We start from the raw sequence: 26,067 nt of genomic DNA, 5'->3' as shown, positions 1-26,067 counted from the left end.
AACAGTTTTGGGCCAAGCGACCATGAGAGGGCCAGAGCTGGGGCCCGAAACTAACATGGAGGGGGACGTACTGGACACCCTGGAGGCCCTGGGGTGAGTGCTCTCGTGGACCCCTTCCCGGGGAGGTACGCGGGCCCCGCGCGCGGCCGCTGCGGCTCGGGCGCGGGCGCCCCCCGGACCCGGCCGGCGGTGTGTGTGGCGGTGCACAGGCCTCTGCGCTCCAGCTCACCGGGACCCGGGGAACGGGGCGGGACCGAGCGGCCGCGGCGGGAGCAGGCCAGGCTGGCGCGGGGCAGGGTCCTGCTGTCCTGTGCATCGCGATCTCCCCGCAGCCGGCTCTCCCCGGGCCTCGGGGGCCTGCCGTGTGGACGGAGAAGTCGCGCGCGCCGCTCCGCACCGCTGTCGCCTCTGGACCGTTGTTGTCGCACGCCACTCAGGGTTTGACTTCCTCCGGGCTCTGGAGGACTCTCTCCAGCTTTTTAGATCAGAGACTCTCTTAGTTGAGTGCAAGCCTCTACGTTTAACCTTCTCCGCTCTTTAATGCACGTTTGAGTGGTAGGCAGGGGAAATGACAGTTTTCAGAGTGATAATTAGCTTTAAAGGATCTACTACTGTCCGTTGCAGTTTATAATTCTGGGCGCTAGGTGCTATGAGGAGGACCCCAGGGGTCGCGGCGATGGGACGATCTGGATACGCAGTTCTTTCTCTCTCCCATCGTGGTTTCCTTCACAGCCCTGCTTCTTTTCCATCTTTGTCTTGTGAACTTCACCCAGCTCCCGGAGAACAGGTGCTGTGCCAGCTTTCTTCACTCGGGGATTTCTGGCAACATACTAGAGAGGGGTCTGTCGCAGGGAACAGTGACTGATGGGGTAAAAGAGTGAAGAAAAAGTTCAAAGGGGGGTGCATACGTGCAAGCGAAGGGCCAAACGACCGAGGGTTGATAACCTCACGTTGGCGCCATCTGCACATTCGTGTCTGCCTCCTTGCCGTGCAGCTTCTTTTTATGGTAACTGTGTTCCTAAAGAAGCTTGGAACCTTCTCACCGCGCCCCCTTGCTTTTGCTCCCTCAAACGTCATTGCTCCTCTAGCGACTGTTACTTTTATTGTCCTCAGGTGATGCATACTTGACTGTTGCCCAGAGTAACAGAACCTTGCATTTATTTGATCTTGAATAAAATGTTTTTTTTTAATGAAATAACAGAGCGAGGGATTATTTCAGGGCCATTTGTACTTCTGTGAAATTCTCTTCTTACCTCACCGGGGATGTAATTATTAGATACTAAGTTAAAGTAGCCAGAAGTGTTTAGGCTCCAGTTTGGCTCCCAAGTCCGACCTTTGAAAGTTTTGGGATCTTGTAAGTCATTTATGAAAAGGGAAGACAATGGTTTTTTATCCTTCTTTGATTCGTTAAAGTTGTTCCTACTATAGCTGTTAAGAGAGATTTGCTGTAATGTTGACATTTACTGAGGAACATTTGTTTACATTCAATATGAGAAGTACAACAGCTTGCACACTTCAGAATTGGCTTTTCCTCGAATGGCCAATGTGGTGACATTTTGTTTGTGATTTAACAAATAAAGCTTGCATGAAAATCAGAGTACGGAGCTAAGCCTGCCACACCTCCCTTCTGGGTGGTGAATGGAGATGAGGGGCAGGATCAGGAGTCAGTGAGGGACAACTTGGGGCCACTGTGAGAAAGGCCACATTCTAGAAGGAACTCACCCAGGAGACCACAGGCCTGAACACAGGAAGGACAAGGACAGGACTATAACCTCTTCTTGCCTCTCCCTATCTCTGCCACCAACCAGAATCCCCATGACTGTCCCCTGCCCCGGGATGTCCCCATTCCCAAACGCCAAACCTGATGGTAGCTCCTTTTCTTGGTAATGAAGAAATTCAGAGGGAGGAGGCTCAGGAAGACGGCAATGGCTGTGAGGGCAGAGGGTCCAAGGAGCTAGGGACAGAGGACACTAGTTAACCATAGAGGCCAGGCAGTGGTAACACACATCTTTAATCTCAGCGCTCAGGAGCCATGGGCAGATGGGTCTCTGTGAGTTCAAGGATACCCTGGGCTACACGAGATTGACCCAGTCTAAAAGAGAAACTGAGCCAAGCAGTGGTGGCTCACATCTTAAATCCCGGTACTTGGGAGTCCCACACCTTTAATCTCAGCACGCGAGACAAGAGGAATGTAAGATGGGAGGAGACAGGAGCTCAGAACATTCACTCTTGAGGATTCGTAGACACAGGATCTTGCCCCTTTTGGCTTGAGGATTTCGTAAAGGTAAGAACTAGTGACTGACCAATCTGCTTCTCTGATCTCTCAGCTTTCACCCCTAATATCTGACTCCGGGTTTTTATTTTTAAGACCAATTAGAGTTTATGCTACAGGCCAAGGACAAGATTTTGAGGTTTGAAGACTTACTTTATGATGACAAAATGTGGAAATGTTACTGATTGTATATGTTGTAACTGAACACTGATCTCCATGAAGATTGTGAAGGATGTATTTTCTATTGTGATGAAACCATTTAGTTTATCAGTGAAAGTGCTTTAGGTCGTCAGGTAAAGTAGACGTTAATGGAATGACTTAAACAGGACAACTCCTAAAAGGCCAGTGTAGAGCTGCAGCGGGTCACTAAGAAAAGCCACTTAGGAATCAGTTTGCTCTTCCGTGAACTGAGTATCCTCAAGCAGATGATTTCATGCGTCTTTAGTTACAGTGGTCTGGGATTTTACGAACAGTGCAGCTCACCTAGTTGGTTTGGTTGTACACTGCAGCCATGCACATAGATGATGGAAAGGTTCTGGTCTGGTGTACAGTACCCGCTGTCCACGTCACCATCTTCAGAGGGGTGTACAGTACCAATTCTCCACCTCATCATCTTCAGAGGGGTGTACAGTACCCGCTGTCCACGTCACCATCTTCAGAGGGGTATGATAATGTTGTAGATGTTACAGAGCTTCAGTCTGGGGTGAAACCACTTTTTATTTCAAACATTTATGGAGCATGGCTGTGTCTTGGAATACTGTTCCGAGGAGCCAGTGGTGAGCAAAAGACACTGGTGCTTGTCTTTACAGAGCTCACAGTTAAGTGCAGAAACATGTGGTTGTCTGTTGATGCACTGTAATAAGTGCTTCAGAGGAGAAAGCAGGGGGATATAACAGAGGTTCATTGGTTCGTGCTAGATGCCTGAGGAAAGGACAGTGGAGTTGAAGTAAGAAGGATGAGTAGAAACTGACTCAGTGAGAGTAGCTGGGGAAGGAAGATGCTGTGTTCTGAACGTTAGAGTAGAAGAAGACCTTGAGGAGGCGATGGGGCTGGGAGGCAGAGGGTGAAGAAGACCAGGGCACGCAATACATACCTTTACAGCTATGTGGTTCATTTTCTCCCTTACCTACCAGTAGGACCTGCCAGGTAATTAGCTGTCTAACTCCAAAGTTCTTTTGATGGTTTGGGAAAGACATGCTGCTTAGTGGTAGGGGTGTGTCGTAGTCTAGAGGTAAGGGCGTTACTGATGATCCTTAGTACCAAGGGTTCATTTCTTCAGTCAGGTAGATGCACCACGGAGTCACAGTCGAATAGGGGAGGCAGTGTAGATAGGAGGGAGGAGGAAGTACAGAGGGTGAGAGGAACCAGTGGCGTGGAGGTGGCAGGAGGTCAAAGGATGGTTGTTGGTGAAAGATGACAAAAGGAGCTGGGGAAGTAGGAGGTGTGGCTGGGGAGGGACATGCCTGAATTCAGGATTTGGGAAGTATAATAGTCTCGTGGCGAAGTCCAGGGAGAGAGTGACAGATGCAGAGTGGAGAACGAGTGTAGTGTGAGCTGTGGGCTGCATTCCTGCCTCCTGCTCCCAGCCGCCTGGCTAGCTTATGCCCCGAAATAACAACACACAAACTGTATTCTTTTAAACACTGCTTGGCCCATTAGTTCTAGCCTCTTAATGGCTAATTCTCACATCTTGCCTAACCCATATTTAGTAATCTGTGTAGCACCAGTCTTACCGGGAAAGATTCAACATGTCTCACCTGGCGGCTTGCTTCATCGCGTCTGGCCTGGAGAGGAGTGACATGGCGCCTGAGCTCACTTCCTCTTCCTCCCAGCATTCTGTTCTGTTTACTCCACCCACCTATGTTCTAACCTATCAGGCCAAGCAGTTTCTTTATTAATTAACCAATGACCTTCCTCCATCAAACGAGGTTAGGGAGCTGAAGGCTCGAGGTGTTAGGTAGTCTTACTTAGGGGCTTTGGAGAGACACAAGATAATAGTAAGAGCAGGGGTGGAGAAGAAAATTGACCACAGTGGTGTTAGATGCACAAGAGGCTTACAGCTGGGAGCCATAGGAGAAACTGTCCGGAGCTTTAGACAGCAGGGGGCAGTTGTGAGAGCAAGGAGGACAACCCCAAGGAGCTGGGTGGTAGAGTAGGGGTAGCCTGAGAGGAGGTGGGATCGTAGGGCAGCTCTTTACGGGTTAGAAGGCATGGGAAGCAGAGGGGTGGAGAGCTAAACCGGCAGAAGGACCAGTAGGGTGGGTTAATGGCAGGAAAAAGGGCTTGTATCGCTTAGGCTGATTGGTATTAATAAATTAGGGGGCTGGAAAGATGGCTCAGTTTTTAAGAGCGCTGAGTGTTCTTTCAGAAGACCCAAGTTGATTCCCAGCACCCAAATGGGGGCTCACAGCTATTTGTAACTACAGTTCCAGGAGATCTGTGTCCTCTTCTGGCCTGAGGGCACCAGACATTTTTCTACTGCACAGTCATGCAGGCAAAACACCCACACACATGAAATAATAAAATTTAAAAAAGAAAAAGAAATAGGCCCTGGGTGATGTCTATTTGAGGAAGGCCCACAGCACTCTAAATGATTGCAGCCCAGCCCCAAATTAATAAACTTGGTTATCTATGGGGTGGGAGTCGAGTAGGGATTAGATTCAGATGGCAAACTAGGAACGTGGTGGCTCACACCTGCAGGTCCAGCACTCAGGAGGAGGGGTGGTAGGAGGAGTAAGACATTCTGAAGTCCTGTTTAAAGATAGATTTGTGCTGATGTACCTCATTTTGTAAGTTAGACTTCAAAACTATATATTCTGTATAATTATACAGCAAGATCATAAATGTGAAATGAAAACAAAAAGTCGTAAAAATTAAAAAGCAAAAAAAGCTGTATTTATCAAATGGTTGATTAGATGAATTGTCTGGGAATGAACTCATTGTATTTTGAATTAAAGATGCCTCCCTGGTAGAGAAGTGTCTGACTGGATTGTCAGGAAAGTAGGGAACTATTTACAAATCCTGGGGACGAGTCAAAAGACGCACTGGCCCTGTGACTGCACATGTGCTACCCAGAGAGAACAATTTAAATCTCAGAGTGAAAGCTGGAGTCTCTGCTACGTGGCCGAGTGCTAAAATCTGAGAGTGTGCGCTGCCTGAGAAAACCTTAGTTGTAGAAAGAGTAAGTATGGAAAATTGGTATCTAATACAGTTGAAGTGGTATATGAAGTATTTTGAAAAATTAGTGTCTTGACTAATACAACTTGTAGAAATACTTTCAATGATAAAAGTATGAAATAAATAATATAGGTTAAGATCTCATAGGTCGTTTTTAACTTTACTTCATAAACTAGATATTTGCATTTATGCTATTTTTCACTATAGTTTTTACAATTGGGACGATACAAGGCTATTAAGATTGTTTGGTATTGTGTTATTTGTAATATTTAAATTTTCTAGAAAAATGTGAAAAGGCCAAATACTAATTACATAGAGTAAGAATAATCAGTAAATTGTACAGCTGTTCCACTCTTCACTCCTCCCTGAAAGCAGCTACGATCACACATCAACATAGGTAATGTCTATATTCTGATAAATTAATGTATAAAGACGAGCAGCAGGGCTTGGCAGAGAGCACTAGAGGCTTCCTCCCAGAGCAAGTTAGAGAGTTAAAAAAAAAAAGAGTTGAAAAGTAAACAAGATAAATTAAGAGTTCCTTTTGTCCTTCTCTCTCCTCCCTCCAGCTCCTGCCATAGCCCACAACCCTCAAATTGATAGCCTCTTTTTCTTCATTATTGTTATACACATGTCTCTCAATTTACACACTGATATATGAATACATCCTGCTGAGTCAATTTTTGTTTGTATATAGTTTCAGGGCTGACCACTTTGTATTACATAGCGAATCAGGGTATTGATCCCTGGGAGAGGTCAAGTCTCTCAATAGTCATTAGTAGACTGTAGTCCTTTGTCTAGGGTGGGGCCCCATGAGATTTTTCTCTCCCGTCCATGAGCATGCCTGCTGGTACTGTCTTTTATGTCTAATTTACGCAGCCATTTCTAAGAGAAGCAGTCTGACACAGGGTTCCTTGTGTTCTGACTCTTGTGTTTTGTCTGGCCCTCCTGGCTGATGTTCCTAAGCCAGAGATGCTGGAGCTCTCTGCAGATGTGTCCATCAGGGCTGGGCGCTCCACAGTCCATTGCTCTCTTTCTCTCTCTCTGTGTTGTGTCCAGGTGTGGTTTTCTGTAACCATCTGCATTTGCTGTAGAGGGAAGCTCCATTATCTGGGAATAAGGTTAGGACTTAGAATGTAGTTATGGAGTTGTGCTGGACTAGCAGAGTGATGGAGACTCTCTCTAAGACTGTCCCCGACAGACCCCAGCTGGCTAGGTGTTGAACAGGCCGTAAGTTCACTTAGACAGCTGTTGGTTTGTACCTTACGGATATCTTGTCATGCTGTCACTATTAGGTTCACAGGTGTCGCCACAGGGTAGGACTATTGGTGGCTTCTGTCCCTTGGCAGCTTGTACAGTACTGTGTGGTGCATGGGTTCTTGTGCAGGAAGGAGGCTTTGGGTTAGATTCAGCTCAAACAGTCCAAGTCCTATGTCCTCAGTGTGTCTTCAGCAGTAGGGGCTTACTTTGAACCTCTGAGAGGTATCCAAAGGCAATAGCCACAGCCTATATTGTTTGGGGAGTCATCTGGCCTCCTCTGGAGCTACAGATTGTAACAGAGTGTTCTCAATAGAAGAAATAAAAATGTTCATCATCCTTAGCAGTTAGGGAAATGAAAATTAAAACAATTTGAAACTTCCTCTCACCCTCGTTGGAATGGCTAACATCAAAACAACTTTTCTGTATTTTTATAAGTTGTTGTTTCTTCCTTTCCAGGTATAAGGGTCCATTGTTAGAGGAACAGGCGCTCTCCAAGGCAGCAGAGGGTGGACTGTCTTCACCTGAATTTTCGGAGCTCTGCGTTTGGTTAGGCTCTCAAATAAAGTCCTTATGCAACCTGGAAGAAAGCATCACTTCCGCCGGTATTGCTGCCCTGCTCTGCCCACCCTTCCACTCACTAGGGAAGCAAATGGACTGTGCTCAGACTGTAGTCTATCAGTAGTGCGACCACTGTATAAGGAGCAACCACTAATATGATGAGCCTCAGTACTGGTTATTAAAAGTCTAAATTAAATTTTATAGTAAACTGTAAGCCTTCACTACCTATCTGGAAAAGGCAGTGTGAACTGGCTGTTATAAAAACTGAAGCTCTTGGCTATGACTCAGTTTGAATTAAGTTTTAAAAATATGTATACTCCTCAATTTAAATATTATTCTCAAGTCTTTATCTTAGGACATGGATTCACATGGAAATGTTGTGATTATAAACCTCTTATTACCTTAGGCTGCTCTTTTAACTCTTCGGCATCTGGTACTGGGGTCTTCCTGCCAGGCCCAGTAAAATTTCAGATAGTCTGATAAAGTGAAAAATGAGGAATTATTGGGTATTTGCTAAAGAGAAAAAGTAGCATTCTTTTCCAAAGCTGTTTTTCCCCAATTAATTACTTTCTTTGTCATACATGACAGAGTTCATTTGAGACAAAATAAAATTTCTACATTTAAAGCATGATGCAGATTCCTCATGATTATAGTAAAGATAGCAGTGAAGCTAAATTCCACAATTACATTCATTACTGAATGTGGAAAAGCAGCGGAGTTGGACAGCTGCCCTGATGCCAGTTCATGACTATTGCACTCATAGTGCTTTTGAATATTCTGGTTTCTGATACTCAAAATGTCTAGCTTATCTGATTTTATGGAGACTCCATTGGAGAGACTTACGTGAGATTTAAATGTAGAAATATTTCTAATCCTGTGATCATCTCCTTCATGTTCTTAAGCTTAGATGTCGCTTTCTGTGCGTAGACATTGTGTGCTTGCTTTTAGTGGTTGCCTATCTAAAGATGAAAGTGAAAATCTGGAACTGAATGTAAAGTGGAAGTCAACTGTGATGCATTCATTTTACAGTGGTGGATTATGTGGTAGGTGCTCAGTGAATACCTATGACTTCTTTTAAAGGGAGAGACGACCTAGAGAGCTTCCAGCTTGAGATAAGTGGGTTTTTAAAAGAGATGGCCTGTCCATACTCGGTACTCATATCAGGAGATATTAAAGACCGCCTCATGAAGAAGGATGACTGCTTGAAACTTCTGTGTAAGTTGTCTTTCCTTGGACGTTTGAATGCGTGTTTTTAGTGTACTCTTGTTGCTTTCAGATCAGAATTTATACTCTTCAATTATTGAGACATTAGACACCTTACATACTGAAGAGGCCTTTGTGTTTGAAAGTATTGCACCATCTTAAACAGTCTTACACAGACAGCTTAAACTCTGCTAGCATATATTAATACTCACAGTATAGTCAGTAAATCCCCTTGTTTGTGCTTTCTGCTGTATTTTAGCAAGTGTTCCTTTGCCTGACTCATCTCTGATAGCTTATGGTGAAATGGCTAACTTCGTCATCGCTGACGTCTGACTTAATTTTTTAAATTCTGCAGATCACTATATCTTCTTTGTAGTGATGCACAGTGATTGACTGTTTAGGAATATTTATTGATCACCGACTCTTAAGCCAGGAACAGCACTAGGAATACATCACAGAAAATCAGATAAAATGTAGTTTGTGCCTTCAGGGTTCTTGAGTGAGGTTTGGGAGGTTTGGTAAAAACTCAGACAGATATTGGGGTTCAGCCTGAAGACCAGAAAAGCAAAGCAGCCAGCTACTAGCTCTTTCCCTTGACCTCAGTCTGAAAATGGTGATCCTGCCTCCAGGAAACCTCAGAAAGAGACTGACAGAGAGCTGTCTCATCTGGTTTTATAATCCTCTCTAGGGCTGGGATTAAAGGCATACACCACCCGTTTTCTATGGCAACTAAAGTGGCTACTGGGATTAAAGGTGTGTGTTACCACTGCTGGTCTGTAAGGCTGACCAGTGAGGCTGTTTTACTCCCTGATCTTCAGGCAAGCTTTATTAAAATACAAATGAAATATCACTGTGTATATTAATCTGTATTCCTACAGCTGCTCTAAAGGCCCTCGTAGAGCCATATTTTATTGAACTATTTTTGGAATTCAGTGAAAAATGGCTATTTGTCATTGAGGTTTGAGGTGTTCTATAGCTACTGTTCTCATTGGTTCTTTGTAAGTTAGTTTTGATTTTGATATTGTTATTACTTGTTTATGTAAATTAGTTCAACAGTTTTTTTCAAGAAATTCTCAGGCATGTATTAATGTTATTTTTCTGATTTTTTGTTACAGTGTTTTTAAGTACAGAACTTCAAGCTTTACAGATATTACAAAAGAAGAAACATAAAAATTCTCAGTTAGATAAAAATAGTGAAATTTGCCAGGAAGTTCAAGCTGTGTGTGATGCCCTCGGGGTTCCTAAGTCAGACACTTCTGACATTCCACTCCTACTGAGCCAAGTGGAATCGAAGGTATTTTATATGTATAAAATACACAAATATTCTATTCAAGATTCGACTAATTGCTAACATGTCAGTGCTGTATTCTAATTGTGATATAGATTATCAATTTTTAGAGAAACTTATATTTGTTGTAGAGCCCTGGCCTACCATATGGAAAGTCCTGGATGCCTTCCCCAGCACCAAAACAAGAAATACTTCCCCAAAGTTTTATGTGTAAACTTAAGTTTTTGACTTATGTTTAATATACATATAATTTAATTTGTAATTAATATTCAAGAATCATATTTTGATGAGTGAGTCTAAGACTATGCCAGAGTTTTCTATAACAAAAATTGCTTTTCAAATTCAAGGATTGCTGTCCTAGCTAGGTCTGTAATACAGTGTAATAGAAGAAGTGGTTATTTTGTAAGGTGAAGGACACTCACCTCCCCACACCCCATGGGATACTGCATTCTGTTTTCTTTGCCAGGGAGCAAACGTACTCTCTTGATTGTTTAGTAAGTATGTATGGTGTAGCAAATGAATAAATAAGCACAGATAGGGTAGTTATAAGGAACTATAATCTTGTACCTCCTGTATTTTCCCTTATCATGCTCTCTGGGCTGTTTACCTAAAGCAGCTTCCTGTGCCATTCAGTTCCTATCAGAAGAAAAATTTCTGTAGTTTATTTTTTCTACACATGATCGTACAAGATACTCTGTTATGATTGAGAAAGACACTTTTTACTTTCTAACTTAAGCTGTTCAGTAATGTGACAGTGAATCCCTGTCATTTACTGTTTTGAATATTTACATGTTGTGATAATAATTCACAGTGTGGTCGACCTGATGTCTTTCCTGCCAGCCATCTCCCAAATAATGACCTGGAGACTTATTGTTAGTTATGAAAGCTTGGCTTTAGCTTAGGCTTGTTTCTAACTAGCTCTTATAACTTAACCCATTTCTATTCATCTATGTTCTATTGCATACCGCCCATCCTGCTTCTGTGTCTCCTGGCATCTCTAGTGCATCATAGATTCATCTCCTACTTCCTCTCTCTACCTGGAAGTCCCGCCTATACCTTCTGCCTAGCTATTGGCTGTTTAGCTCTCCATTAAACCAATCACAGCAGTATATCTTCACACAGTGTACTAATATCCCACAACATTTGAGAGTAGGCAGTTAGCTCCCAGAGCTGCTGCTCTTGGCTCAGTCTATAACAAGTTTTTTAAGTCTCGTTGCATTTTAGAAATTTAGAAATTACAAATGTATGTCCATTTAGTGTCCTCTTGAGTGAGAGGTGACAGCGACCCTCATTGTTAAGGTACTGAAGTAACCCTACAGATAGTTATGGTGTTTGGGAAAATTAAGGTACGTGAAGTAACCCTACAGATAGTTATGGTGTTTGGGAAAATTACAGAAACAGCGTGTTTTAAGAAAATAAATGAATTTAGAAATGCTGCTGCATCCTGTACTGTGACTGTGGTCAGTGGAGGGGTAGATTGCTCTGAAGATGAGAAGGTTTACAATTTGGGGCAGCCGCACAGCCTCGCTCTAAGCTGATGTTTAAGTGTAACCCTCAAGATCCAATCTGCATGTCAAAATCTACCCATATTAAATGTACAGAGTAATGAATTTTAGTCAATTTTCATGTTGTATAGCCATTATTACAATTATTGACTAACTTTAGAACATTCTTAACACCAAAACCCATGTGCCTGGTACAGTCATTTCTTATCATCCCAGCTTTCAAGATGATTTTGAATTTTTTCTTTGAATTTGTTCTGTATTCATTTACGTTGTCTTCCCTGCATGCATGTGTATGTATCACGTGCTTGCCTGTTGGAGCCCGTGGACTTGGGGTTACAGATGGCTGTGAGCCACAATATGGTTGTTGGAAACAGCCCAGGTCCTCTGAAAGAATGTTGAGTGCTCTTAATCATTGAGCCACCTCTCCAGGTTGGTTTCGAATTCTTAAAGAAACATTACTGCTTCTGATAATTTGCTATGGTTGTTATATTAATAAGACACTAAACCACTCTCTAGTTTGGAGGGTGAACCCAACTTAGAATGTTACTCTGCAGTCAGTTTCTTCAGGCAAAATTCCTATTATTGCAATGATCTGTGATGATACTAAAGAAAAAGCAGTTGTCTAATATCCTGTTTTCAGAATAAAAATGATACCCTAAGTCAATAGCTTTGTAAAAGTAATTAAAATGTTTGTGTCAGGCTTGTAATAGGGAAGCTTATTCCATGTTGTCTTGTAGAGCAGTGAAGTGTCAGCTAAGTAAAAAATTCCAGTGTTTATTTGAGAGAAATTGAGGAACTTGTTAAATGTCCTAGTTCTCTCTTGAGAGTGGACCAGGAAGTAAAGAGTGCCATCTTGGGAGGACACTGCACAGAGATTGCCCACACACCATTTTAACACTGAACCTCTGTACACTTCCTTACTCTGACAAGATTGCTCTGTGGTTTGAATGAATGTAGCCGGCTCTTTTTGTGCACCAGGGTCTTGGCACTGCCATGACCCACTTTCCTGCTAGGTGAAGGTGTGTTTTAGTGGTATTACTTTAGCATGGTTATTATTTGCTGTTCAAAACAGCACATCAAATAAGAATAAGATGGCTTTAAATTATTCTGTATGCATATTTTAAATGGTTCTGTATGCATATTTTAAATGATTCTGTATGCATATTTTAAATGATTCTGTATGCATATTTTCTGTAATCTTTTATATTTGCTTCCAGGTGAAGGATATTCTCTCGAAAGTCCAGAAAAACCACGTGGGAAAACCACTGCTAAAGGTTGATTTAAGTTCAGAACAGGCAGTAAGTGTTCCTTTTACTAATTATATAACTAAATTAAAGCATAACTGTACCAGCTCTGTAGACCAGGCTGGCCTTGAACTCACAGAGATCCACCTGCCTCCTAAGTGCTGAGATTAAAGGCGTGTGCCACCCTGCCGGGTTCGTTTTTAAACATTTTTGTTACTTTAAGGAAATACTCAAGGCAGGCTACCCCGAGACTTATCCCACAGCTTAAAAGACTCAAAGTCTAAACTGCAAGGTGCCAATTCAGGCAAGGACCACCTTTGGCTCTGTCACTTCCTGACGGATGGCAAGGCTGGTGTGTGCATGAGGGAGACATCAGATGAAAAGTCACAAGGTTCGCATCCCAAAGTCCTTTTCAGGGTCATGTCTTCCGTGGACCTAGAACTTGTCCCTGAGCCCCATTTCACACAGGCTCTCTGTATCCTTCCTCTTCCTTCTCAACCCCTGCCCCCTCGCAGACCAGACCTCCAACACAGGAACCTTTGAGGGGACGAGCAGCATCCAGTCCATTCTGCACTGGTGTCCTTTTGTAAATGGACATTTAGTGTTTTGGAGAATTAGATCACAGATAATCATAACACTTTAGTTGAGTTATTAATTTCAAATATCTACTAGGAGGAATGTTTTTAGTGGCAATATATTAGCAGAGCTGTGATTTGAAAAGGGTAGTTTGTGAGGCCAGCAAGACAGTTTTTGGCCTATTATTTCCTTAATATGCGCTGCTTAGCAAGCTGATGTTTTGCTTAAATACATATATCTAATGAAAGATAAGCTTCTTTACTAGCTTCTGAACACCATAAATGTTTTATCATTAAATGTTATTTAAATATTTTCCCGTAGTCTCACAGGATTATAAAATGATCATTAAGTATAGTATTATTTAAAGTACAGTAATTTTCAAATTTCTTCTCTGAGCAGAATCAAAGAGTCTAATCTTGTGGTTTCATCCCCAAATCCTCTAGGAAAAATTGGAAAGGATTAATGATGCTCTTTGCTGTGAATATGAATGCCGCCGGCGGATGTTAATGAAACGGTTGGATGTGACCGTGCAGTCTTTTGGGTGGTCAGATAGAGCAAAGGTGAGGCTGCTTTCCCCCCTGGTTTCCTGTAGGTGGCAGTATGGGGCAGCTCCTGCTGTTCTCTCTCTGCTTTAATTCTGTTCTGGGCCACATGTCAGCTAACCACTGCTCTTACATACAATGATTATAGGCTCTTCCAGGTTCATGTTTGCTGATGACAGTGTACCCTGACCTTCAGCTTTGTTTTTAACTTGCACGGATTGATTTATGTTAGTGTAAAATGAGTATTTCTTTGAGCTGACTGAGGTAGAGACAGTGCGTAACTAATGAGAAGCAGAGTAGGAGCAGGTTCAGGTGGCATATGCTGGAATAGGGTTCCTGAGTCTCTTAGGCTGGGTGACTGTGGCATGTCTTCTCACTGAAGAGAACTGCAGGATGGAGCTATTCCAAAGAAGCTTTCCAGATCCTTGAATCTTTACCTGGTGTCAGTCTGGGGTCTCTCTGTTCCTCCCCCAATCATTAGAACTTTCCAGACAGTAAAAAAGGACCACCATGGGACCTTCCCTCTTTGAAGGACTGCTGTCCTGAGCTCTGTGATGGTCACTATATGGCAGCCATTGGTTGTCTAACAGTTGTTAGCCGACACCTTCAGAGGGTGAATCTGGCATCAGTTACTCACTTTGACCACAAGTGGAGTTCCGACATTACATCGTTACTGTTATTTGGAGCAGCTGAGCAGTTCTTCCTGCGTTGTATCACTTGGCATCATACACTACTATGTTTGATGTTCCTCAAGGTTCATATTCTAGAAGCTTGGTTCCCACCATGGTGGTGGCCGTGGAGTCTCGTGGAAGATAGGCGTCTGCCCTCCTGAGTGGTCTAATCCTGGGCTTGAGCTCTGGTCTCACAGGAATGAGTTAGTGGACTGTTTAAAGTGCGGCTGTCATGAACTTGACCCCTCAACACAGTCTTTTCTCTTTCCATATCTTCTCACTAGTTCTCCTCTGACCTTTAGTATTCCTTGCCTTCTGCAGGACTTGGGATTGGCCTTCAGGAGCCTTGTACCATTAGGTTACTCTTTTACTGCTCTTCAGGTGTTTTACTGTGAGAGGACTGCCTTTTCAGCACCCCAAAGGTGCCGAGTTGTGTTCTCATTGTCAGTTATCACTAGGAATTTAAATTTCTCCTGTATTTCTTATATGATCCACTGCTAATTTAAAAATGTATTGCTTAGTCTCCAGATATTTTTGTAGTTTTTCTTGATGATTTCTAATTTTATTACACCATCTTCTAATCGGACATAAGGGATTATCTCTCTCTCGCTTGATTCTGTTTTCTTTTGTATTTGCAGAGATTTGGATTTGTGTCCTATGAGAGGATTGATTTTAGAAAAAGTTCTATCTGATGCTGAAGAAAAATATTTCTTCTCTGTTAGGTGGAATATTCTGTATACATCTGTTATTCCTAGTTGATCCATACTGAATTTTAGATCTGAATTTCTTTACTTGCTTCCAGTTTAGAAGATCCATTTAAATACAAGAGTATAGCATTGAAACCACCCTCCTCCAGTATTGTGTCAGGACTTAGATGGTCTTTTATGCCCTTCAGTGTTTGTTTGTATCAAATTAGGGGCTCTAATAGATCCAGTGTATAAATGTTTACAATTACTGTATCTTTGTGATAAATTGTCATCTTTATTAATATGTAATGCCCCTTTTTATGTCTTCTAATTAGTCTTGGTTTGTATTGTGGAATATTGTTTACACTGTAAAGCTGTGTCTCTGTCCAAGACACCTTCTGATTGGTTTAATAAAGAACTAAATGGCCAATAACTAGGCAGGAGAGAATAGGTGGGACTTCCAGAAGAGAGAGGACTCTGGGAAAAAGAGAGGTAGGGATACCGCGTGGCAGAATGTAAATTATTAGAGGCAGGTTAATAAGTTATAAGAGCTGGTTGGAAAAAAGCCTAAGCTCAGGCCGAGCTTTCAGAAGTCTGTGTCATTATTTGCTGACCAGCGGTCCTGGTGAGAAAGCACGGCTACAAGTTTGGAGTTTACTTTCTCTGCTATAGGGATAACAATACCTGCTTGTTTACAGTTTCCATTTGCTTGGTGATTTGTTTTCCACTTTTTCATCTCTGCTACCTAAGTGTTAGTTGCAGATAACAGATAGCTAGTTCCTTTAATCTAGTCTGTTAGTCTATTTCTATTTAGTGAACGATGAATTGAGGCCATTTCCATTTTAGGTTATTATAGACAGGGCTTACTATTTCCTGTGCATTTTCTTGGTGATATTCTGTTTTGCTGAATTATTGGTATTTCTTTTCCTTCTTCTGTGTTAGTTTCAAGGGTTTGCTGAGTTGCTGTGTTGGATATGATTGTTTCTTTCCCAGCTCGGGTTTGCTTATCTGAACTTCCCATGGAGTATCCACTTTCATGTATTCATGTTAAGAACACAGGCGGATGGCCTGCCCCCTCCCCTCCCCTCCCCTCCCCTCCCTCCCCTCCCTCCCTCCCTCCCTCCCTCCCTCCCTCCCTCCCTCCCTCCCTCCCTCCCTTCTTTTCAGTACTCTATTAAGAATTTTCTACAATGCTGGATTGTTGTGAATTGCCTTGGAATATCCTTATTGTCCCACTGGTTTTGGAAGATGGCTTTGCTGTGTATAGCATTCTTGGTTCACAGTTGTTTACTTTCTGAGCTTGAAATAGTTAATTCCAAGCTCTTCTGACTTCTATGGTTGCTGATGCAAAGTCTGAAGTAATTCTGATATTTCTGCCTTTATGTGTGAGTTGATGTTTTTCTGTGCTCTTGGGGTTATTTCTCTACACTGTATTTGACATTCTGACTGTGACATGTTGGAGTTTCATCTCTGGTCATGTCTGGAGTTTTGTGTATATCTTGTGTTTGTATACTGTTTCTTTCTCTAAATTTGGGGAGTTTTCTGCTGTAGCTTCAATAAGTAGTCTGTCTGTTCCATTTCATTTTAGCTCTGAACTTCTCTCCAGACTTTTGGAAATTTTATTCATGCTCCTTAATATTTTCCTTCTTATATCTGTTTATGTTTTTATGTCAGCTTTGTCCTCTGTCCCTGAACCATGATCTGCTGTGTGGTCTTGTCTATTGATGCTTTCAGATGTGGCTTTTATTTGATGAACCATCACCAAGTATCCGTCTCTTTCTTTTTCAGCGTTTCAATCTCCTTGATGAACTTTTCCTTCATAATTTGAATGTCTACCTCTAATTTTACTGACTGTCATTCATTTTAGAGACTGTCTTGTTGGTTGAGGTTTTGGTTAAATTTCCTTACTTTGTTCATCTGTTTCTTTGAACCTTTATGACCATTAATTCTTCGAAAAGTCTCAATCATTTCTCAGATACTCAGCTATCTATCTGTAGCTTTGGATTACCTCATAGGTGTGTTGGTCGGATGGAGATGGGCCATGGATGGTGGCTGTGTCATAGTCTTTGTGTTTCTATGCTGTATTGTCCATCTGTTGGAATGGTCTTGTCTTTAAGTTTGAGCTTCCTCTTCCTCCAGTTCATTTGAATGTGTTATATTCTGTGATTCTTCCTAGAGCAGTGGTTTTCAACCTTCCTAATCTTGCGACCCTTTAATACAGCTCCTCATGCTGTGGTGACCCCTAGCCATAAATTTTTTTGTTGCTACTTCATAACTGTAATTTTGCTGCTTTTGTGAATTGTAATGTAGATATCTGACATGCAGAATATCTGTTATGTGACCCTGTGAAAGGCTTGTTCACCCCCAAAGGGGTTGAGATCCACAGGCTGAGAACTGCTGTCCTAGATGGATGTCTCTGAGTTGTGAGTTCAGTTCTGGGGACTGGTGGAGCTTGGTGCTGACTGTCAGATGGAAGCTCTGACATGATTTCCATCTTGGCTGTACAGCACAGGACCAAGGGTGGAGACAACCGCATGGAGTCAAAACTTTGGTCTGCCCTTGGAGTCTATGAGCCCACTAGGGGCAGGATAGCAAATGTCAGACTGCCCAAGTCTGTGTACTATCTATGAGCTGTGGCTAGAATCCAGGGCTGGAGTAAGCTTTGGAACCATGGAAGTATTGGCGTGCAGTCCTGTGGGGAGCATTGCAGAAGTTAAACCTCACAACCGCACTGACCTTAGAGACTGCTGGAGCCAAAGCTCAGACCCTGCATGGGTCTTGAGGCTGCTGCAGCTGGGAACTTAGTCCCATAGTGCTCCAGGGCTCTTCTGGAGTATCCACTGGAGCAGAAGGCCTGCATCTATAGAATTTTCTGGTCCATGGAAGCTAGAGACCTGGATGCACAGTGCTCTCTGATCTTTAGGAAATGGAGGTCTGGGTGCATGGTACTCTCTCTCAGGGTCTTTTTGAAGGCTGTATTAAATTTAGCTTATAATTTTACAACTCACTTAGCTCTAATTTTATACCTTTTCCTATATTTAACATCAGCATTTTTTCTATATAATTTTTATAACTTTCATAATTTACTGTAAATTTTAGTGTATTATGGTAGATTCCTAAAATGGTATTTGCTGTGTGAAAGGTTATTAGTTTTAATAATTAGAGCTTCTGTACACCGATAAATACTGTCGTGTCTCACATTATGTTCACCAACTTTCTTGCTAACTTGATGGATAAAAAGATTAACTTACTAATTTGTTTCTTCTTATCAGGAAAATTGTTTTCCATAGGCCCGTTAGTCATTTGAATTTCCTGTTTTCTATTTGTGTCTTGATGCTGCTTCCTGTGTCTTCTGGTTTCCTTTTGATTGAACTCTTTTGTTAAGAAAGTTCAGATATCACTTACGAATATTTCCTCGATTTTCTGATGATTCTGTTTTAGACCCTTTGACGTATGATATATGGAAACTTTAGTCTGTACAGTGTGATAGGTTTTAAAGTTTAAGATAAAACAGCTCTACTCTCTGGGATGTCTTTTGGTGAACGTGTGCCTCCCCGCTGATGTCATCACCAGTGTTCTGCCGAGTATCCATCAGCGCGTGCCATACCGTGGAAAATGATCTTTCCTTTCTGCTCATTAATCTGCAATGTTTCTCGGGTTGTTCTCACACTCATTCATTTATTTATGAGACTCCAGCCATTTTCTGTCTTGCTTCATCAATCTTTTTTTTCTTCAGAGTTTCAGTTAATCAGGTGAGGCAGTGGATGTCCTGTGTGTTGTGGTCAGGGTGCTTTTCATGTGTTAGCATGTGGTGCAACTGGGATTTCTCACTGTGTTTTAGGGATCCAAGTCCCTCCCCCCCCCCCTTGTGGATCCATCTATTCTTCGTATGCCTGTAACTTAAGAAAGCTGCAGATGGAGTGATAAATGAACATTTCTGGATTAAATAACTCCTAAGTTGAAAGCGGTGTAGCACATTTAATGAGAGTAATTGTTAGCTCTAAAAATGATAAATTCAGCTGGGTGTAGTGGTCATGCCTTTAATCCTGGCAGGATCACCAGGGCTACACAGAGAAACCCTGTCTTGAAAAAGAAAAAACAAAAACAAAGAAAAAGATAAATTCATATTATATATTAGTATACAGTAGGATTCTTTAAAAATACTTTAAGTCATTCTTCCATATTTAGGTTCTGGATTAACCTTAGATTTTTGTTGTTGTTGTTTATTTTCTTGTCATAAAACCATTTCCATTAGGACTACTGTTGATCACAATGTGCAAGTTAAACCGAAGGACACCAACAACAGCTGCGTCCCCTCCAGACATTTAATAGTCCTCGCCCTTTCTTCAAGTTTGGCTGTTGTTTCTATAAGATTTATTATCCAAGCCGGGCGGTGGTGGCGCACGCCTTTAATCCCAGCACTTGGGAGGCAAAGGCAGGCGGATCTCTGAGTTCTAGGCCAGCCTGGTCTACAAGAGCTAGTTCCGGGACAGGCACCAAAGCTACAGAGAAACCCTGCCTCGAAAAACCAAAAAAAAAAAAAAAGATTTATTCTCCATTTTATAATGTGTTAACATGAGTAGTATCATTTTGTTCTGTTTGTTTGTATTATTTTTTCTATTTATTTGACTTTATCCATTGCATTGAGTATTGGGATGCTTTCTCTCTTCTCTATTTTCTTGCTTACATATTATGAATTCTCTTTCTAAAGATTATGATTGCTACTGCTTTTCATTCAGATTCACTTGCACTGATTTCCCTCTCTCACCATCACATAGGCAAAAACAGATAACATAGCAAGAATTTACCAGCCCAAGCGGTATGCTTTGTCGCCCAAGACAACAGTTACGTTGGCACATCTGCTTGCTGCCCGTGAAGATCTGTCCAAGATCATCAGGACAAGCAGTGGCATCAACCGGGAGAAGACGGCATGTGCCATCAATAAGGTCAGTTTTCTTTCAGCTTTTATAGTCGTGAAGTCAACTCAACGCTTTCTGACTCCGAGGAGTTGAGAAGGGCTTTTACAGTAGCTTTATCAAGTGTTTGCCTTATCCATCTGAGTAGTAAGAATCTTCAGGAATTGTTACCACCACTTATTAGATTTACTAATTAAAATCTCTATAGTGTCTGTTTCAACTCTTATGACAGTGGTCTTCATGAAGTTGAAGATGTCTGTGATTTTGACTGTGTAATGGCAGAACACTCTAGACAAATCCAAAATGTCACCGTCAGCTTGAGTAGAAAGGTTTCTGTGTCTGTTAGAGCATCCAGGGGCGATTTGACTAAAGAAGAACAACAACAAAATAATAATCAAAAGCAGTGGGACAGGTAGTTTATTTGAGATAGGATTCTTTGCCAGAGGCATTTGGTTTGCTCTCCCCCTCCCCTCCTGTATGCTAGGCAAGTAACTCGACCAAACCCACGTCGCTGTCCAATGGTTGTTTAAAGTCAGTCTTTTCCGTGTTTTTACTCTATAGTTTATTTGTGAGCTATTTTGGGGCAGCATCTCTATGAATTTGGCAGAAGTTATATGAGAATAATAGCTAAGAAAGATTGGTGAAAATGTGTAGCCCAATAAAAACAAAAGTTTGGTGTTGTGTATGTGCGCATGCACGTGTGTGCGTGTGTGTATAATTTGGTAATTAGGACATTATTGCTGAGAGATAAAGATTCTTACATGTGGGAGTTGTTGCATAGTGAGAATGCATTAGTAGTAGTATAGGAGTAGTGGTAGGTTACTCTGTAATCCTGGCTGACCCTGAACTCACGGAGACTGGCATGCTTCTGACTCCCACGTACTGGGATGAAAAGCCTATGCCACCATATCTGTGACATACCTTCTATGCATTTTTGGTGGTGGCGCACGCCTTTAATCCCAGCACTCGGGAGGCAGAGGCAGGTGGATCTCTGGGAGTTCGAGGCCAGCCTGGGCTACAAAGGGAGTTCCAGGACAGGCTCCAAAGCCACAGAAAAACCCTGTCTCGAAAAACCAAAAAAAATAATAATAATAATAATAATTTTAAAAATTTATAATATAATTAGATCAGCCCCTTACCTTTCTTCTTCTCTCCAATCCCCCCATGCAGCACCTCCCTTCCACACTCCTCCTCTAGTGCTTAAACCCTTGTGCTCGCGCTCTCTCTCTCTCTCTTTCTCAAATTCATGACCTTTTTCTGTGGGTTTGATTAGAGATAACGTTGCAATCTAGCTGATTCTTTGGCTGCTTTGATTGTCTTGTCTCCCGGAAACTGTTGGAGTCCCCTTGGCTGTGCCCCCCCGGCAAAGTTGGCGCTTGCCATAGTTACCTATAATCTTTCACTCTGCCACGAGCATGCAGCATAGCTTATGTCTGCCGATGGGTGGAAGCTTCAGCTCTCCCTAGTTTATTCTTCCAGGTGTTGCTAAAAGCTTGGCTAGGGGAATTGGTGTCTGTATGCATGCTCTCTCTCAGAAAGGTTTAATAGTCCTCATTCAAAGTACTTAGAGAGAAATGCTTGTATTTTAAATGATGTTTAATAAAAATTTAACTTAAAATTTTAATTAATTAATTAATTAATTTTTGTTTTTTCGAGACAGGGTTTCTCTGTAGCGTTGGAGCCTGTCCTGGAACTAGCTCCACCTGCCTCTGCCTCCCAAGTGCTGGGATTAAAGGCACCGCCACTGCTCAACTTTAAATTAAATTTTTTAAAAAAATAGATTGAAATTATATATATATATATGTGTGTGTGTGTGTGTGTGTGTACACTTCTACCCGTCGGCAGACATAAGCTATGCTGCATGCTCATGGCAGAGTGAAAGATTATAGGTACTCACACACACACACACACACAATATTTGTTTGTTTAAATGATCTTAGGATGAGACCAGTCTTAAAACACAGAATTTGTTTTGTGTATACCTTATACACATAGTTTGAGGGTAATTTTGTGCCATATTTTTTGTGTGCCTGTGCTTCTGTGTAAACCATGATGTCATTTGTAGAATTTTGCCATCAAGTTGGTGCTGAAAATTTTTAAATTATGAAGCATTTCATGTCTTGGATTAGAGTTAGGTTATCTATGCTATAGTATTATAGTAGGTATATTACTGATACTGTTTCCTCAAAGAAAGGAATAGTTCAGGAGAACCCTTCTCTCTGTGTCACTTGTTATGTGACAGACTTTTGTCTGGGGAGACTGTCCCCAGGTTTGGAGCCCCGACAGATCAAAGTGCAGATACCACCATGTCCACCCAGTGAGTTTCACTGGGGTCACTTACAGGAATATGGATGAGGAGTAGAAATGCCTCAGACAGTGCCATCACCACAGCCCACCCCAGCATGGGTGACAGACAGCTCACAAAAGCTGGGAACCTGGAGCTCACTGCACAGCTTACAGGCAGCTCAGCAGATGGCATAGTTTGAGCCTCCCCTTCCAACACTTCCCCTGGGCTTCATTTCTTTTTAAAAATATTTATTTATTTATTATGTATATAATATTCTATCTGTGTGTATGACTACAGGCCAGAAGAGGGCACCAGGCCTCATTACAGATGGTTGTGAGCCACCATGTAGTTGCTGGGAATTGAACTCAGGACCTTTGGAAGAGCAGGCAATGCTCTTAACCTCTGAGCCATCTCTCCACCCCAGTGCTTCATTTCTTCATGCAGTGCTGCTGGCCTCTGCTTCTTCTGGACAGTGGACAGCGGGTCTTGTCTCAGAATGGGCTTTGCAGCTCTGCTCCTCTGAGAGAGATGCTCAGCATTCTGTTCTGTTCACATATTCCTGGGGAAGGAGAGACCTAGTGAATATGGTCAGTTTTAGGGACTTCTTGAAGTTACTTTGAGTTGTTGACTTCCTGTGTTAATGAGCTTCCTGCAGGATGGAATGTTTCCCTTGGAGGAAACTGCTACAGAACATAGCTGGGACTGTTGTTCCATTCAAAGGGGGCTGCATGTTATGTAGTCTTTATACACTGACGAACTGAAATGTATCAGAGGAGTGCAGACTTATTGGATAACCCATTGCCAAACAGACCCTTGTGGAAAGTCAGAGTTGTATAAATAAATGGATATGAAGTTGACTAACGTAGGTTTTATGATTTGTGTCTTAAAAACATTTTGCTAAAATAGTTCTTAATGTGACACCATGTTTGTCATAAATTTTGTTTAACAAATTTAAATGAGAAAAAAATTAACAAGACTTTAACTGTAGGGAATACTGCTTTAATTTGTTTAAAAATACTACTGTACTCTGAGGAATATGTCAAACATCACACTTATATTTTCAGTATTAATTCATACATCCCTTATATGTTCAAAGATTTGGCTTCTTTATTTAGAAATAATAACCGTAATATCCTCTGAAATCTTTATATAAATTTAACGTTGAAAAACAGAAACCTAATGAGAATTCTTTTTCCACACAGGTGCTTATGGGGAGGGTGCCTGACAGGGGAGGACGGCCGAATGAAATTGAACCACCACCCCCTGAAATGCCCCCTTGGCAGAAGAGACAAGATGGCGGAGGGAGGGGTGGCTGGGGTGGTGGAGGTGGAGGTGGTGGCAGAGGAGGTGGTGGGGGTGGAAGAGGTGGATGGGGTGGGGGTGGGGGAGGAGGGTGGGGAGGAGGTGGGGGAGGGGGAGGAGGGTGGGGGGGAGGGGGTAGAGGAGGAGGCGGCAGAGGAGGTTTCCAAGGCAGGGGAGATTATGGTGGAAGAGGGGGCTATGGCGGGGGAGGGGGCTATGGCGGGGGAGGCGGAGGAGGTGGTGGGTACAGAAGATACTAAGACTGCAGCTGTTAGAGCCCTGCTTCCTACTAGATACCATGTAGAGATAGTGTTCTGAGGAGCGTACTTGAATGTCCCCTGAGGTAGAGCATGGTGGTGTCTCTGAGGATGGCGTTAGAAGGCCATTTTACACTACCAGGTGAGCCTGCAGCACCATGATTTCCGTGTTCTCTGTACTCAGCATGCTGTGTCTTTTTAAAGAGAAAAAACCCAAAAACTATTTTTAAAAATTAAATATTTATTACCAGCAACTTGGAAAATGGAATGTATTTTATTGTCGTGATTGATTTTAGACTGTAAACTGGTATTTTGTTCAGGATTGAAACACACAAATGGCCCCACCTGTAAGAGAAAGGAACCCAGACTCTTGTCTTGTTTGTATTCCTGTGGATCTGTCCTATATTGTTAATTCTATTTTACAAAACAGAGAAAGTGTCTAATGTTTGTGCTCAGTAGGCAGTTGTCATTTTTTTTTAATAGAATGAAATTCCTCTGGTTAGGTTTTTATTAAATTTCTGTTAACTGAAGCCAGAGTCTTCTTTATTTCACTATGTATATGCGACTTATTTTCCAGCTGGATATGAAACCTGTGTGGTTGGCAGAATAGCTAAGTTAAAGAGCGTGAGAACAAAAGAAGGCGGGTGACTACAATGAAACAGTGTTTTCTGGACATGGGCCAGTTACACATCTGAATCCGTAGAGTTCTATGCAAGATGAAGCCAGATAAATCCCAGCGTGGAGAGGGAGGTGGTCATGAAGTCGCACCCCCAGCTGAGGAGCTGTTGGCAATTGATTGCTGCTGGAGGAGGGCGAGCCAGTTTCCTCCAGGGATGTGGGCAGGAGAGCTGTCTGTGCTCTGGTAGATGTACTAAACCTGCCCATGGGGACAGTACTAAGTGGACTCAGTTAAAGAACAACGACACAAATAGAAGCACATGGAGTTGAGGAGAAAAAGCATGTGGTATGGGGGGTAGGAGAGGTATTGTAGGGAGTGTGGATTTAGTCAAAACACACCAGATGCATGTGTGAAATTCTCAAACAATAAAAGAAAAAATAATATCAAAACTACTTTTAAGGAACAAAGGTACATACTGATTTTACTTGATGCTATGAAAAATAATGTGTTCCTAATAAGTACCCTTGCTTTAGATATCAAGTTCTGAGAGGCAGGCTGTGTCAGAGGGAAACACCAACTTAGGAGTGGCTGCATGTGATTTGGTAGCTGGAGCAGTCAAAGGCTTGGCTCCCGGAGCTGTGAATCCACGTTCTCTGAGTCAGCTCACCCTCTCCGCTGTCAGCGGGGTCAGCTCTATTGTGCTGCCAGGAGAGGAGCAGGGCCTGCTGTCCTAAGTGCTGCAGGGGTGAGGGACTGGGACAGGTCCCCTGTTTGCCACAGGTATCACAGAGCGGGGGGGGGGGGGGGGGGCGGCGCCTTTCTCTCGCCCTCACCACCACATGGCCAGTTCTTCTACACATACCCTTGGGGTTGGCTCACACATGCCCCCATCAGCAGGGCCAGCTCTGCTGTGCTGCCCTGGGGTGCAGGTCCTGTTCTCCCGAGTGCTGCAACCATTGACAGTTGATGGGCAGGGACAGCTTTTCTACTTTAATGACCTCAGGGCCAGCTCCCCACCTGACGCAGGTGGCAAAGGGGAGGGGAGGGCATCTGTGTGGCAGATGAGGGGGCAGACCAGATCTCTCACCTGCACCCCTGTTGTGCTGCCCAGGTGAGGTGCAGGGCCTGCTCTCCCATTCGCTGCTGCTGGTAAGGGGCTGGGTCAGGTCCCCTGCTTGTCACAGGTTTCAAGGCATCTTTCCTTCACCTATGCCACCATAGGGCAGACAAGGAGGGTAGGGCCAGCTCTCCTACTCTCACATCCTCAGGGTAGTCTTGTCCCTGCCCCCTCATCAGAGTCAGCTCTATTGTGCTGCCCAGGCGAGGTGCAGGACCCTCTTTCCACAGTGCTTCACCTGGTGATGGGCAGGGCCAATTCTCCCTAGTGTTACAGCCTGTGGGGCTGGGCCAACTCTGTAGCCCTGTACTCTCGGCCTGCAGTGGTCGCAGGAGCCATGGACGTCAACACAGACTGTGACTGCAGCAGGGCCACGGACCCAGGCAAGGGCCTTAGTAGCAGCCCAGGCCTGGGCATCACCATGAGCCCTGAATGGCAAGCAAACCATCCGTCCACGTTAGCCCGCTCCTCATCGCTTTCACCTCTTCAGATCTGCCTCTGTCCGCAGGATGTGAACCACTCTGTCTCTTTCTCTCTCCTCTACCCCACCAAATATTTGCTGACCATAATTGTGCCTGCCCTGGACAGGC

At 43.0% G+C, this 26,067-nt stretch overlaps 1 protein-coding gene across 1 annotated transcript; it reads left to right on the top strand.

The window, feature by feature from the left end:
- Positions 1-23,744, top strand: Fam98b (family with sequence similarity 98 member B). Its single transcript, XM_057780178.1, has 8 exons — positions 1-93; positions 7,163-7,308; positions 8,345-8,479; positions 9,583-9,761; positions 12,478-12,558; positions 13,524-13,640; positions 19,758-19,925; positions 23,385-23,744. Exons 1-8 carry the CDS (start codon positions 23-25, stop codon positions 23,742-23,744), a joined length of 1,257 nt encoding a protein of 418 aa, XP_057636161.1. The 5' UTR covers positions 1-22.
- Positions 23,745-26,067: the final 2,323 nt, after the last annotated feature.

Source organism: Chionomys nivalis, chromosome 9 (assembly GCF_950005125.1).
Source record: "Chionomys nivalis chromosome 9, mChiNiv1.1, whole genome shotgun sequence".
In the NCBI taxonomy this organism is placed as follows: domain Eukaryota; kingdom Metazoa; phylum Chordata; class Mammalia; order Rodentia; family Cricetidae; genus Chionomys; species Chionomys nivalis.
This window is presented reverse-complemented; position numbering and strand designations above follow the sequence as displayed.